This window comes from Helianthus annuus, chromosome 13 (assembly GCF_002127325.2).
Source record: "Helianthus annuus cultivar XRQ/B chromosome 13, HanXRQr2.0-SUNRISE, whole genome shotgun sequence".
Taxonomy (NCBI): Eukaryota; Viridiplantae; Streptophyta; class Magnoliopsida; order Asterales; family Asteraceae; genus Helianthus; species Helianthus annuus.
Window position 1 is genome coordinate 141,714,003 of NC_035445.2, and position 14,277 is coordinate 141,728,279.

The following is a 14,277-nucleotide window of genomic DNA, read 5'->3' on the forward strand; positions in this document are numbered from 1 at the left end:
CCATGAAGAGCTACAATCTTATCAACATACAACTGGGCTAACTTATCGGAGCTATGAGTCTCCTTGATGGGTAAGAAATGAGCTGACTTCGTCAGTCTATCAACTATAACCCATATAGTGTCATTTCCATGTCTTGTTTTAGGTAACTTGGTTATAAAATCCATGGTTACCATTTCCCATTTCCAAGTGGGAAGTTCTGGCTGTTGTAGAAGACCTGACGGCTTTTGATGTTCAGCCTTAATCTGAGCATATGTCAGGCATTTAGCTACATGGGTGGCAATAGATTTCTTCAAACCTATCCACCAGTAATTGGCCTTTAAATCTTGATACATCTTGTCACCTCCCGGGTGAACCGAATACTTGGAGTTGTGGGCTTCCTGAAGGATCACATCCCGAAGTCCTCCTTGAATAGGAACCCAATTTCTACCGTTCATTCTAAGAATTCCATCCTTTCCAGGTGTTAACTTTTCAACAGTTACACCTAACTTTTCGTTTGGAAGATTATCTTCCAATACCGCGTCCTTCTGTGCAGCTAGTAGTCTTTCATTCAGACTATTCTTCAATTCAATGCTCTTTGCATTGATCCTAATCGGTTTAACTCTTTCCTTTCGGCTTAGCGCATCTGCAACCACATTCGCCTTACTAGGATGGTAGCGAATCTCGCAATCATAATCATTTAAAGTTTCCATCCAACGGCGTTGTCTAATATTGAGCTCTTTCTGGTTGAACAAATGTTGGTGACTCTTTTGATCTGAATAGATTACACATTTTGTTCCATACAAATAGTGTCTCCATAATTTTAGTGCGAATACAACGGCACCCAATTCCAAATCATGGGTGGTGTAATTTTTTTCGTGCACCTTTAACTGTCGCGATGCATAGGCAATTACATTGCCCCGCTGCATAAGTACACACCCCATGCCAGTGTGTGAAGCATCGCAGTATACGACAAACTCTTCAATACCTTCTGGTAAGGATAAAACCGGAGCATTGCTCAATCTTTGCTTTAGAGTCTCGAAAGATTCCTGCTGCTTGGGACCCCAGACAAATTTTACATTCTTGCGGGTCAAGGAGGTTAATGGTGCAGCTATTCTTGAGAAGTTCTCGATGAACCTTCTATAATATCCTGCTAAACCCAGAAAGCTGCGAATTTCTGTAGGTGTCTTAGGTAGGGCTGTAAACGAGCCGAGTCGAGCCGAGCTAGACCCAGCTCGAGCTCGGCTCGAACTCGAATCGAGCTGGCTCGGCTCGAGCTCGAATTTCAAATCGAGCTGAGATTTGAGGCTCGAGCTCGGCTCGATTAGAATTCGAGCTAGCTCGGCTCGGCTCGATCTAGCTCGAACTAACAAAAAACCACAAAATTTATTACTTAAAAAGCCTTTAAAAATGAATTTCTTCATAGGCTAAGGGCCATAATTGCCATTTAATTTAACCATATGGCTAAATATGCAAGTATAAATAGTTAATTCACTTTCTCCTTGTCTTTACCTTCTTTTATAGGGGAGATACACCCTTAGTTTTTGTTTTCTAAGCGATGTGGGACAAAAAAATGGAGGATGTAAACCTTATCGAGCCAGCTCACGAGCTCACGAGCCGAGCCAGACCAAGCTCGAGCTCGGCTCGTCTATAAATCGAGCCGAGCCGAGCTGGCTCATTTACAACCGAGCCAATTTCGAGCCGAGCTTTCTTCGAGCTTTTTTCGAGCGAGTTTCGAGCGAGCTGCGAGCCACGAGTTTTTTGAACACCCCTAGTCTTAGGTGCTTCCCAATTCATAACAGCCTCTACCTTGGCAGGATCTACTTGAATACCTTGTTCACTGACAACGTGTCTAAGGAACTGGACCTTACGAAGCCAAAATTCACATTTGGAGAATTTGGCATACAACTTCTCCTGTCGAAGCAGTCCTAAAATACACCGAAGGTGCTTTTCATGCTCCATTTGGCTACGAGAGTAAATAAGTATGTCGTCTATAAAGACAATGACAAACTTATCTAAGTATGGCTTGCAGACTCTATTCATGAGATCCATGAATGCTGCAGGCGCATTAGTGAGCCCAAAAGGCATCACTAAGAACTCGAAATGTCCATACCTCGTTCTAAATGCTGTCTTCGGAACATCTTCAGTTCGAACCTTGAGTTGATGATACCCAGATCTCAAATCAATCTTCGAGAAATAACTCGCTCCTTGGAGTTGATCAAACAAGTCATCGATCCTGGGTAAAGGATAACGATTCTTGATCGTTACCTTATTCAGTTCACGGTAATCAATGCATAAGCGCATTGATCCATCCTTATTTTTCACAAACAGAATTGGAGCTCCCCAAGGCGAAGAGCTGGGTTGAATGAAACCTTTTTCCAACAAATCATCCAGTTGAGTTCTGAGCTCCTTCATTTCGGTAGGCGCTAGACGATACGGAGCTCGTGCAATAGGTGCAGATCCTGGATGGATGTCTATCCTGAATTCTACTTGCCTCTCAGGAGGTAATCCAGGTAATTCGTCAGGAAAGACATCTGGATACTCTGAAATGATTGGTATATCTTCAATCTTCGGCTTCGGGTCATTGACAGTCACTTGTGCCATGTAAATGACACATCCGCCCTTCAAACACTGGGATACTTTAAGAATAGACACATTGCTGGGCAACCCGTACAGTGTGTCTCCTTGGATAGTGACTGATTCACCGGAGGGGGTTTTGATAATGATAAGCTTTTTATCACAGGCAATTTGGGCTTGGTTATGCGACAACCAATCCATGCCTAAAACTATATCAAAACCAGCCAATTTCATTGGCAGGAGGGACAGCGGGATAGAATGGTTCTTAATGGATATGGAACATCCATCAAAAAGAGTTGAAGCTGATTCTAAGGTACCATCAGCGAGTTCTACCTCATACTTTATGTCTAGAGTCTTAATAGGCAAATTCAACAACTTACAAAACTTATGATCTACGAAGGACTTATCAGCACCGGAATCAAATAAGACTCTAACATAAATATTATTGATGAGGAAGGTACCTGTTATGACGTTATCATCGGTCACCGCTTCCCGTGCCTGCATCTGAAACACCCTGGCATTGTTCTTCTTAGCCTCCTCAGGCTTCTTCGCATTCTTGGGGCAATTGGTCTTGATGTGCCCCTTTTCATTGCAACCGTAACAGGTTGCATCCTTAATGTTTCGGCACTCGACAGATTTGTGCCCCTTCTTCTTGCAGATTCCACACGGTTTAGCCTGCGGGTCTTGGTTGCACTTGCCAAAATGCCTTTTGTGGCAAGTCTTACACCTGGGCTTATCACCAGTCTACCCTTTCTTGGAACCAGAGTTCCCTTTTCCTTTCTTATTCGACTGGGAGGACTGATCATCCTCTCTCTTTATCTTCCCCTCTTCAGAATTTTTCTTCGCCCTGCTCCTCACAATATCCAATGTGAGGGATAATGATAGATCCACAGCGGATCTATAGGTGGTTGGCTTTGAAGCCTTAACATTCCCCTTAACTTCAAGGGCTAAACCACCAATAAAACGCGTAATGCGTTTGGGCTCAGGTGTGACTAAATATGGCACAAGCCTCGACATGGAATTGAAACTAGTCACATAGGATCTACAGTCTAGATCCTTCATCACGAGGGTGAGAAAATCAGTCTCTATACGCTCCACCTCATGCTGAGGACAATAAGTGTCCTTAACCAGGTCAACAAACTTCTCCCATGAGAGATTATACAAATGCACTTTCTCAGTGGATTGTACAAGCGCTTTCCACCATGTAAGGGCATCGCCCTTAAAAGATTGGGAGACAAACATAACCACATCTTTTTTAGCGCAACCGCTAATATCTATCATCGTTTCCATCTCATCTAACCACTTCATACAGTCTATCGCCCCTTTTTCTCCTGTAAAGTCTCTTGGCTTACAGGAAACAAAATATTTGTAGGTACAACCCTTGGCGTGCCTAAGGGTATGCTCAGGAACAACCTGCTTCTTGGGTATACTACCCTGGTTAGACGAGTGCAGGGACTCACTTTTCCTGTGAGTAAGTGGTTGAGAATGGGTTTTCGAAAGAGTTTGAGACCGAACAACACTCGGCTCTTTAAACTTAGCCTCTACCGCTTGAGAAACTGCAGCAGTGATCAAAGCTTGCAGTTCGGCACCAGTAATATTGATTCTGGTGTTGCCCTCTGCTGGATGACTGTTTGCTTCGTCTGAGCCAGCCATTTCTGGATGCTATAATATAGACAAAAATAATATTTAAATTACATATAGATTCATCGCATTGATGATCCAATGGTCATGGTATTATTAAACCATTTAGACCATTTCAAGTCATAACTAAAAGTTAATAGAATGCATTATTCTTTACATTATTGGGCAGGGGAAGGATAGAAATTTCACAACTGCCAATGTCGTAAAAGACATTTTATTCATTATTAAACTCGTCTCGAAGGACATTTAAATAGCTTAGGAAACTTATCACAAGGACGAGTTAAGATCTATCTAAGGATCTCTAAGATCAGTGATCTTTTAAGGGTTGAACAGAGTTCATCGCCTTTTTGACAATAAGTTTATAAATTGTACTTTCATTGCCATTTTTACACCTTTGCTTTAAAAGCATGCACCTCAAACGGATGCCTTGGTGTACACATCACACTGATGTTTACTAGCCATGATTCGCATTGATCATTTTGGCTTTATGTGACTTGGAAGGATCCAAGTACCTTTTTGGAAGCTTGTGTGGTTTCTCGTACCGCACAGCTGGGAATGTTATCATGTTTTCAGATGCTAACAAGGATTTGCTATCTTAAAAAGGTTGTACCATCATAGCCAATTAATACTCTGGCTAGGTTATACCTCTAAGAATTTCTTTGGCGGATCAATTATAAATTGAAAAGATATAACATGGTGTAATAAAACACACAATTAAAAACCAAAGTTGAAACTTCATTAACTGAAAACAAGTACAACTGCCCTAAACGGGACTTAGAAAAAGACAAACTACCCGCGCAGGGGCACACAGAAAGGAAAATAAGTCCACACAGGGACTTGATACAGAAATCAAACAAATGTCCACGCAGGGACACGATTACAATAACCAAGAAAATAAAACAATCCTCTACTTCTTCTTCCCTTTGATAAGGTTCGCAAGGCCTTTCATGAAGCTAGTATGCATTTCCTTGTTCTTCCTAGCCTTGTTCTCAACCTTATTTAGCCTCTCCAGGATTTCCTGGGTTTGTTGCTGTTGCTGAAGCTGCTGGGGAGGAGGCGGCGGGTACTGGTAACCTTGACCCGGGTATCCAGCTGGATGCATAGAAGGGTAAGTAGAAGGATAGAGGCGGTGATACTGTGCAGCCGTAAGGTACGGGTCTTGAGATATATAGTCCGACGGGTACCCCGATGGGTTCTCATAAGGATTGTACCCGGAGGGACCTGGGTACGTCGGGATTGGGTTATCAAAACCCACAGGCGGCTCAGGTGGTGCATAAGAAGCTTACGGAGGATTAGCCTCCGGTGCCGCGTTTGTGGGCCCACCCATCTGAGGGTCCTCTGGAATAGGGGGATAGGAACTCGAACCATGAGAAGAACTGAAACGGGGTCCTCCTCTTACGGACATGCGTGCGTTCCTCCTTCGCCTCGGAGGCTCGGGAGGTGGCTGCGGTGGCTGCTGCGGTGGCTCCTCTACCGGGAGTGGTGGTGGTGAGACAGCTTGAAGTTGAGGATCTTCCAAAGGTGGTTGGGCTGGAGAGCTATGGTAAGATGGGGTAAAGAACCAATCATATGTAGCCATTTTCTCCTGGAACGAGTCGGGCCCATGGTATGGGGATCCCTGAAACGGTGACCCACTAGACATGCTGATAGGGTGGCCCGGGGTTCCTGTTTGCATTTCCGGGTCAGGGTCATTATCCATTTCCATCTCCTGAGAGAAATGGTCCTCAGGGCCCAATGGGTTGTAGCCAAGAAAATCATTAACATAATCGGCTGGGTTGAACTGTCCCGGGGAGTAGGGGGAGTCAGAATGATGAAACGAGTGAGATTGCAAAGAGTGATGCGACTGGTAAGACTCGTGCGAATGGTGAGATTGATGAGAGTGGTGAGAGTGTTCGGGCTCGACTGGAGCAAATGGCCCAAAGGACGGGTGGAAAGAAGGCGATGAGCTTAGCGAGAATGAGTGTCTTGCCGGCTCAAAAGGTTGACCCCACATGTCGTGAGAGTCGGAGGTGGAAAAGGACGCCGATGGAGTGCGTCTGTGTGATGGTCCAGCTGATGACGGTCCTCCACGCATGGGACCCTTGCCTCGTCCTCTTACTCTTGGAGGCATGATGGTGAATTTCCTGTTGAAACAAGAAAACAAAAATAAAACAAAACATAATAACAGCAAAGGAAAAGTAATGATGCATCCTAGGTCATTTGCCTAGACTCGAGAGTCTAAGGAATGTGCTTATTGTGTCATTGAGATTAAACACAAAAGGTTAGTGTTTAATTCACTCAATGTTGGCTCTGATACCAACCTGTCACACCCCAATATTTCCACATGTTACAGGTGGGCCTTGCGGGGAGTATCGTGACGTAGTTGATATCATCATTGTCAACACACACAATAATATCGCACAGCGGAAGGCTGGTAAATAAACTATTACAAACCATACTGTCTGTCGATGTTCGAGTACATGAATAATACAGACTAGAATGTAATAAGATCCACAGGCGGATCATAAAGTACAAAGAAAACATAAACTACAGACTCCGGGTATCTATGGGATTTGCAAGATCCTCTGCAACACCCTATAGCTCCAGCCTATTTCGATAAGTACATGTCAATTCAATCTTTAGGAAAATACGTCAGTATACACTGGTAAATACAATTTAACTGACTCGTTTTGAAAATATTTAAGAAAATTGTTTTAGATGCACATGGCACAAATCCTTTATAACTTGGGACAATCTTTATTAAGATCTTGTATACAGCTTTACATAATTGTCATACAAGTGGGGCCGGTTTAGAATCCGAACATGATTAACTGACTCACCACTTATAGAACCCACAGAGGAGTTATCCCCAACTTGTGGGTAATTTAATATTTAGCATTTGCATCTGTCAGGTGCATGCCTGCACCCCGTGCGTAGGTCGTGGCCATTAATAATTTAAATGAGCCGAGGATATCCAGGACACGGTCGTTAACCCCCAAATGTTTATGTTATCAAATAATACAGATTAAAACGGGTCATGCGGATTTATTAAATCACAATCCGACAAAATAATCCCATACCCGACCAAGCGGTATTAATATACCGTATACCAAGCCCGTATAGGGAAAATTAGTTAAAAGTATTTACCTGGTGGTAGCAGTAAATTCCTAAGGTTCTTGAAAGGCACTTTTTACCGGAAGCTATTAATCTGTATGGAAGGTTTAATTTATCTATTAGGATGCTAACGAGTCGTTAATTAAGTCAAGGACTTAGACCGGCTAGCTAGAAGGAAACCTTACGGACCTAAACGGTAAATTACACGGAGACCGGGATAGAATGTGATTTAAACCCGACAAGCTTGGATACTTGTATAATATGGGTAAACTAAATACATTCTGGAAAATGAGGATTTAATGACAAGGTTAAGCCCGTTTCGGCTATTTTACGTAAACTAGTCACATAAACCGATCCGAACGCGTAAATGCGTAACGGGTAACCAAATAAAATAAATACAGGTCTTAATCATTATTATGCTCAAAATATGTTAATATATCAGTATTATATCAACTTTTATGCCCAAAAAGCAATTTAAACCAAAATAAGTCCCATAAGGGTATTTTGGTAATTTTAATGCTCATAAAAGAGTTTATTTATAAAACTGAGTTCCAGGTCTGATTAAATTAATAAAAACATGTACTTTAATGTGTTACATCAGTAGGATACTTAATATATGAAAAATATACCCTTTATTACTAACTATGCACCGTAAGGGCGTTTTTGGTAGTTTTACATAGGCTTAAAATGGTTCAAATAGATTTCTGAGTTTAAAAACATTAGCTTACTGTATATAAAATTTAGCTTAAAACATCAGTAGTTTATGAGTTTTATATGACAAATATAGTTTTGACCCATACTAGGTACTAAAAACGCTTAAAATGCGATTTAAAGGGCTAATATGGTAAAAATAGGAAATCTGAGATTTTGGTCAGTTTATAAAGTTCAAAGTATTATACTTATCATAAGGAATCAGTAGCAAAAAGTTTGGCATCAAAAGGTTACGTAAAACTCATTTTATGAATGAAAAGGGTAAAACCGGTAATTACCGAAATTAGGCTATAATCCTATGTTATGCTCAGCCTAAAAATAATTAAAAATCTTCAAAAATCCCAAAATATTATTTAACATCAGTAGGGAAAAAGTTTGGTGTCAAAAATCGGGTTTAGATAGGCTTTATGCTAATTATGCCTTTTAATTACTAAAAAGTCCCTTAATTACACTATTGAGCATAACTCCCAATCTAGACCTCAAACTGATGTCAAATTTTCGGGACATGTCTAAATATCAGTAGCAAAGGTTTAATTCCTTCACATTGCTAAAAATCTCGGTTTTATGTAAAAAGGGTGTTTTAGGTATTAATGAGCATAATTACGATCAAGAGCATAAATTACAAACGATTAGGCACCATGCAATATAACTTCAGAGGGTTATACTACAATGTAATATGGTCCTAATGGAAGCTTAAAACATGGGAGAATTAAGCTTGAACGGGTCAGAACTGAAAGTCAAAGCAAAATTCAAGCTTTTGCGACTTTCGGTTATAATTTGCCCTTAGACGATTAATTGTCGGATTAGGACTGATAAAACATGTTTAGATAGTCATTACCAAGTCATTATAATGTTAGAATATAATTTAGAACCTCTGGTTTATTAATTAGAATCATTTTTGTCATTTCTGTCCAGTTTGACTTTTTGTCAAATTACTTTGACCCGACACTTAATCAGTCAAACGAGATAATTAGGAGACACCCTATCAGGGGTTAATCACCTATACTAATGTGGTTTCATAACCACTTTCAATTTGATCAGTGGTTAAGCCACATGTAAATAAAACGAAAGTCAAACTGATTAAGCACTAAGTTTGACTTTTAAGTAATTAGGCTAAATTAAACAACTAAACAAGTAATTAGAAGCTTACTAATGGTCCAAGCAATCTTTTCTACACTTGTAATCCTCTTGTTACTGCTGAGAGCTCCAGAGCAAGTCCTTAATGAAGCTTGTTGCAATTGATGTGCCAAGAACACAAGACTAGCTCTCCTTATATAGCAATTTCCATTGATCTTGATCATTTCCAGGTGTTATTAGAGGCCCTGGGATCACCCCAGGTGTCCTAGCTATTAATTTGAACCGACTCACAGCTCCCAAGGTCGTTAAAAACTAGGCTAAGGCGGTGTAACAGGCCAAACCCGCACCTGGAAACATTTTTCTGATCTGGGCATGCTGAGGCGGGCCGCGTAAGACTTATGGGTGTCTTACGCGGGCCGCGTGAACCTGTTAAACCGGGAAAACAAGTTTAAAAGCTGGCAGTTTCAGTCCCTGAACGTTTAAACCCCTATTTAACTTCATTTTTGGCAATCAAGGCCCTTGTAGTGAATTTCTTGAGGCCCAAGGAGGTATAAACAAACTTCGTTAGGCTCGGGTTTGTTAAATTCCTTCATAAATGCAAGTTTCGTCAAGTTGGCGCTTTTAACCCAAAGTTTAGAAAATAGGCTTAACGATCTCGGAATCACGTGAAATTGTTACCAATTGAATATTACGAAGCCTCGGTTTCGTTAAAAGGCCACTCAGAGGTCAGAATTGACATATTGACACTTTTAGCCCTTGTAATTTATAATCTTCCGATCATTTTCACAAACGGCTTCGTATACCCAATCAATCACCCATTTAAGAATATTTTCTTCACGTGTGGTCATTCAGAGGCCCAAGTTTGGCATGTTGACACTTTTAGTCCTTTCGTTTGCACATTTTTACTTGTTGTCAACTTTAGTCCCGTAAACTCAATCTTTCGCATAACCGGAGTTTAGGACACGTGTCTATGTATAATTGGACACGTTTTTACGTGGTGTTACAGAATGTTATCCCGATGTGAGGAAACTAACCTCGCCCTTAACTGGAAAAAATGCCATTTCATGGTAACAGAGGGAATAGTACTCGGTCACAAAATCTCAAGCGAAGGAATGGAAGTTGATCGAGCAAAAGTAGACACTATTTCTCGATTACCTCCACCCTCCTCCGTTAGAGCAATCAGAAGTTTCCTAGGGCATGCCGGATTTTATAGAAGGTTTATCGTGGACTTTTTTCAAGACCTCTAACAAAATTACTTGAAAAAGATGAACCTTTCATCTTTGACAAGGATTGCAATCAAGCATTTCTAACCCTCAAGGAAATGCTAGTCAATGCACCTATCATGATAGCCCCTGATTGGAAATTTCCTTTCGAAATCACATGTGATGCAAGTGACTTTGCTGTTGGAGCAGTCTTGGGACAAAGAAAAGAAAAGCATTTCCACCCAATTTATTATGCTAGTAAAACACTTAATGATGCACAAGAAAATTACACAACTACTGAAAAAAAGTTACTAGCCGTGGTATTTGCTTTTGATAAATTCCGTTCTTACCTTGTTCTTTCTAAAACTGTAGTCTATACAGATCATGCAGCTATCCGATACCTCTTCAAGAAACAAGACGCAAAACCACGTTTGATCAGATGGATTTTACTCCTCCAAGAATTTGATATTGAAATCAAAGACAAAAGAGGAGCAGAAAACACTGCTGCAGATCATCTTTCACGCTTAGAAGACCCAGCTTTGGAGGCAACCAGGGACGAACAAATCAACGAAAAATTTCCAACAGAATCCTTGGAAATGGTGGAAAGCAGACAAGAACCATGGTATGCCAACTACGCTAATTACTTAGCTAGCGGTATAGTCACCAAAGGATGGCCACATCATCAAAGAAAGAAGTTCTTTACTGATGTAAAGCATTACTTTTGGGAAGACCCTTATCTTTTCAAAATGTGTGCTGACCAACTCATCCGAAGGTGTGTCCATGGTGGCGAAGCACGAAGAATTCTCCGCCATTGTCATGAGGTCCATATGGAGGACATCATGGTGCCGCTAGTACCGCACGAAAGGTATTTGATTCAGGATTTTATTGGCCAACAATTTACAAAGATGCACAAGATCTTGTAAAGACATGTGATGCCTGCCAAAGATCAGGTAATATTTCTTCCAAAAACGAAATGCCTCAAAACGGCATTCTCGTTTGTGAAATTTTTGATGTGTGGGGACTCGATTTCATGGGACCTTTCCCACCGTCAAAAGGAAACAAATGTATACTTGTGGCGGTTGATTACTTGTCTAAATGGGCCGAGGCCGAAGCTCTCCCAACCAACGATGGAAGAGTAGTGGTAAAATTTCTGAAAAAATTATTCTCTCGTTTTGGAACACCTAAAGCTTTGATAAGTGATAGGGGTACCCATTTTTGCAATCATCAACTCGAAAAAATCTTAACAAGATATGGGGTCTATCACCGGGTCTCAACAGCATATCACCCTCAAACAAATGGACAAGCCGAAGTGACTAACAGAGGTTTAAAACGAATACTTGAAAAAACCGTAGGTTTAAATAAAAAGGAATGGGCTGATAAACTAGATGATGCTTTATGGGCCTTTCGGACTGCTTATAAAACCACTATAGGCACAACCCCATATAAGCTCGTCTATGGAAAAAGTTTTCATTTGCCAGTAGAAATAGCTCACAAATCCTACTGGGCAATAAAAAATGTAAACCTAGACTTAGAAACTGCAGGTAAAAATCGATTTTGTCAAATAAATGAATTAGATGAACTAAGGAAAACTCTGAAATTTATAAGGAAAGAATGAAAAATTTACACAACAAATATATTAAACCTAATGAATTTCAAGTAGGAGACCAAGTTCTGTTGTTTAATTCTCGACTTCGATTATTTCCGGGTAAACTAAAATCTAGGTGGTCAGGACCTTTTTCCATCACCCATATTTTTCCTCACGGTGTAGTAGAAATTAAAGCTCGAAATGGGATTCCATTCAAAGTCAATGGCCAACGGCTAAAACTCTATCGAGGATCCATTGAGGATGAGGAAGATGAGATCTTGCTTCAAACGGTCAACGAATAAAAAGCACCCACATCATACCTGGTATGTTACGAACAAGTGAGTATACATCGAAACCGGTAAGTCTTCTAACCATGTTTTCGGGAAAAAACGGGCACTCACACGAGCACACAAAAAAAATTAAATTTTTGCTCGGCACGGGGCCATGTCCGCTGGACACGGGGCCGTGTCGACGCAACTGTCGGGATAAAACCCTCTTCTCATAACAGTTACATCATTCCACACGCCCCGTTTCCCCGAAAAAGCTCTGGTCCGAGGTGATTTTCTGCAGATTTTCGACGTTACCTCTAGATCTAACAACATCAAGGTATGATTCTATCATCATTAGTAGTTAGATTAGTTACTTGCATGTAGTTAAACATCAAAAATTTGGGGAAAAATCTAGGGTTCTTGAAGTTCATCCGGATCGAACCTCAAATTTTTGAAATAATCTGTTAGTATTAGTTTAGATTAGTGTAATGGGAAGTAAATACACTTATTGTTGATAGATTTTACCGATTTCTCACAAAAACCTCAAACCCTTGTTTTTGAACCGAAAAAGATAAAATTGAAGGGGTAAACGGGTTGTTTTGGGAAAAAGGGCAATTGGGGTTTCATTTTCGGGGAAAACCGCACCTACTTGGCCAAAAATTTTCAGATTTTCGGGACCGGGTCGAAAAATGAAGTTTTTGAGTAACAGACGCCTGGACACGGGGTCGTGCCCGCTGAACACGTGGCCGTGTCCAGCTAACTGTTTGCAGATGACGATGGCGAAGTTCACAAGATTCAATGCCACAGAGCTCGATGCTAGGGCTAGATATGAAATACTTCAAACAAGGCCCGAGGAATACCCGAGGCAAGCGTGCACGGACCTATTAACCTTGGTGAACCAGCTCGACCGATTCAACAACCTTGTTACCGGACCACTAAGGGTTGCCTTGACCACTCGACTTCGTTCGGTACATCAATGCACTATGGAATTCTACAGTACTTTCACCTTCACTTCAAGGTGTGACCCGTTTGACAATGAGGGGGTCACATTTCGATGTGGTGGGACAAGGTACTCGATCTCTATGGCGCAGTTTGGGGCAATAGTGGGACTGTATACGAAAGAAGATTTGGGAAATGAGGAAAACACCGGGGGATTGCGAGATCTGGATGAAAATGAGCGTCAAGCCGCATGGGCCCAAATCGGTGAAGGGCACTACAACCCGAGCAGCACAAAGAGTACTAAGCTGAGGGATCCGCTTTATCGCTACATCCATAGGCTCCTCACTTACTCTCTTAGTCAGCGACACGACAGTAGCGGTGTTGTTGGGTTAAAAGATTTGGTAGTCCTTCACTGCATCCACAACCGGAGGGCCCTCGATGTTCCATATCTCCTGCTTCGAAACATGCATCTGAACCGTCTTGCTCGTGCACCAACCCCTATCTTCTTTGGGGGATGGGTGTACCGCCTCTTCAAGTACTTCACGCACATTCCTAGGTCCTTTGAAAGGAGCCCATGGTCGGGACGAGTTGATATACACATTTGCCGCGCCATGAACCTAATTTATGAGGCGGAAGACAGGTCAGTAAGCTTTCAAAGGATGCAAGGCTATGCATGGAACCCACAGGAGGCCCTAGTCCTTCACGCTCCACCTCCCCACTACCAGTATCAACCCCATGGTGATCCGGGGCAATCCTCCTCCCAAGGAGGCGGTTTTCCTAACCTTCAAAGTTTACATGATCTTTTGCAGGAAAACCTCATGTGCACCAGGAACACCTACAACCTTGCCAACAATACATATCACCGGGTCGGGGCTATTGAGCGAAGCATCACCGATATACAAGACGACATCGGGAACATCCGGGAGTATATGGCGGGTCATGGGGACGGAGGTGATGACAGCGATGAGAATATGGACTAGGAGGTTGGAGGAGGAGCAGGAGCGGGTTGATGGCGAGCCCACAGGTTAAGGTCCCTTTTTATCTATCAAAACAATTTCCGGCCTGCGTGCCGAGTGTTAGACAATTTACTTTCCGTAACTCCTTTTTACTTTCTGCTTTATTTTTCTTTTACTTTATGGTTTGGATGATTAACTATGGTAATTTAAGATGTTTGGTATTGCTTGGTATGGTATTTAGGTGGTAAAAC

The 14,277-nt window shown here is 41.6% G+C and overlaps 1 protein-coding gene across 1 annotated transcript; it reads right to left on the minus strand.

Annotated features, from left to right (window-relative positions):
- Positions 1-5,476: 5,476 nt before the first annotated feature.
- Positions 5,477-6,304, minus strand: LOC110901852 (proline-rich proteoglycan 2-like). The gene has a single exon (XM_022148622.1). The coding sequence runs from the start codon at positions 6,302-6,304 to the stop codon at positions 5,477-5,479; it is 828 nt and encodes a 275-aa protein (XP_022004314.1).
- Between the last annotated feature and the right edge of the window lie 7,973 nt (positions 6,305-14,277).

Coding starts and splice junctions, on each gene's coding strand:
- LOC110901852 (XM_022148622.1), bottom strand. CDS start 6,304: ATGCCTCCAAGAGTAAGAGGACGAGGCAAGGGTCCCATGCGTGGAGGA.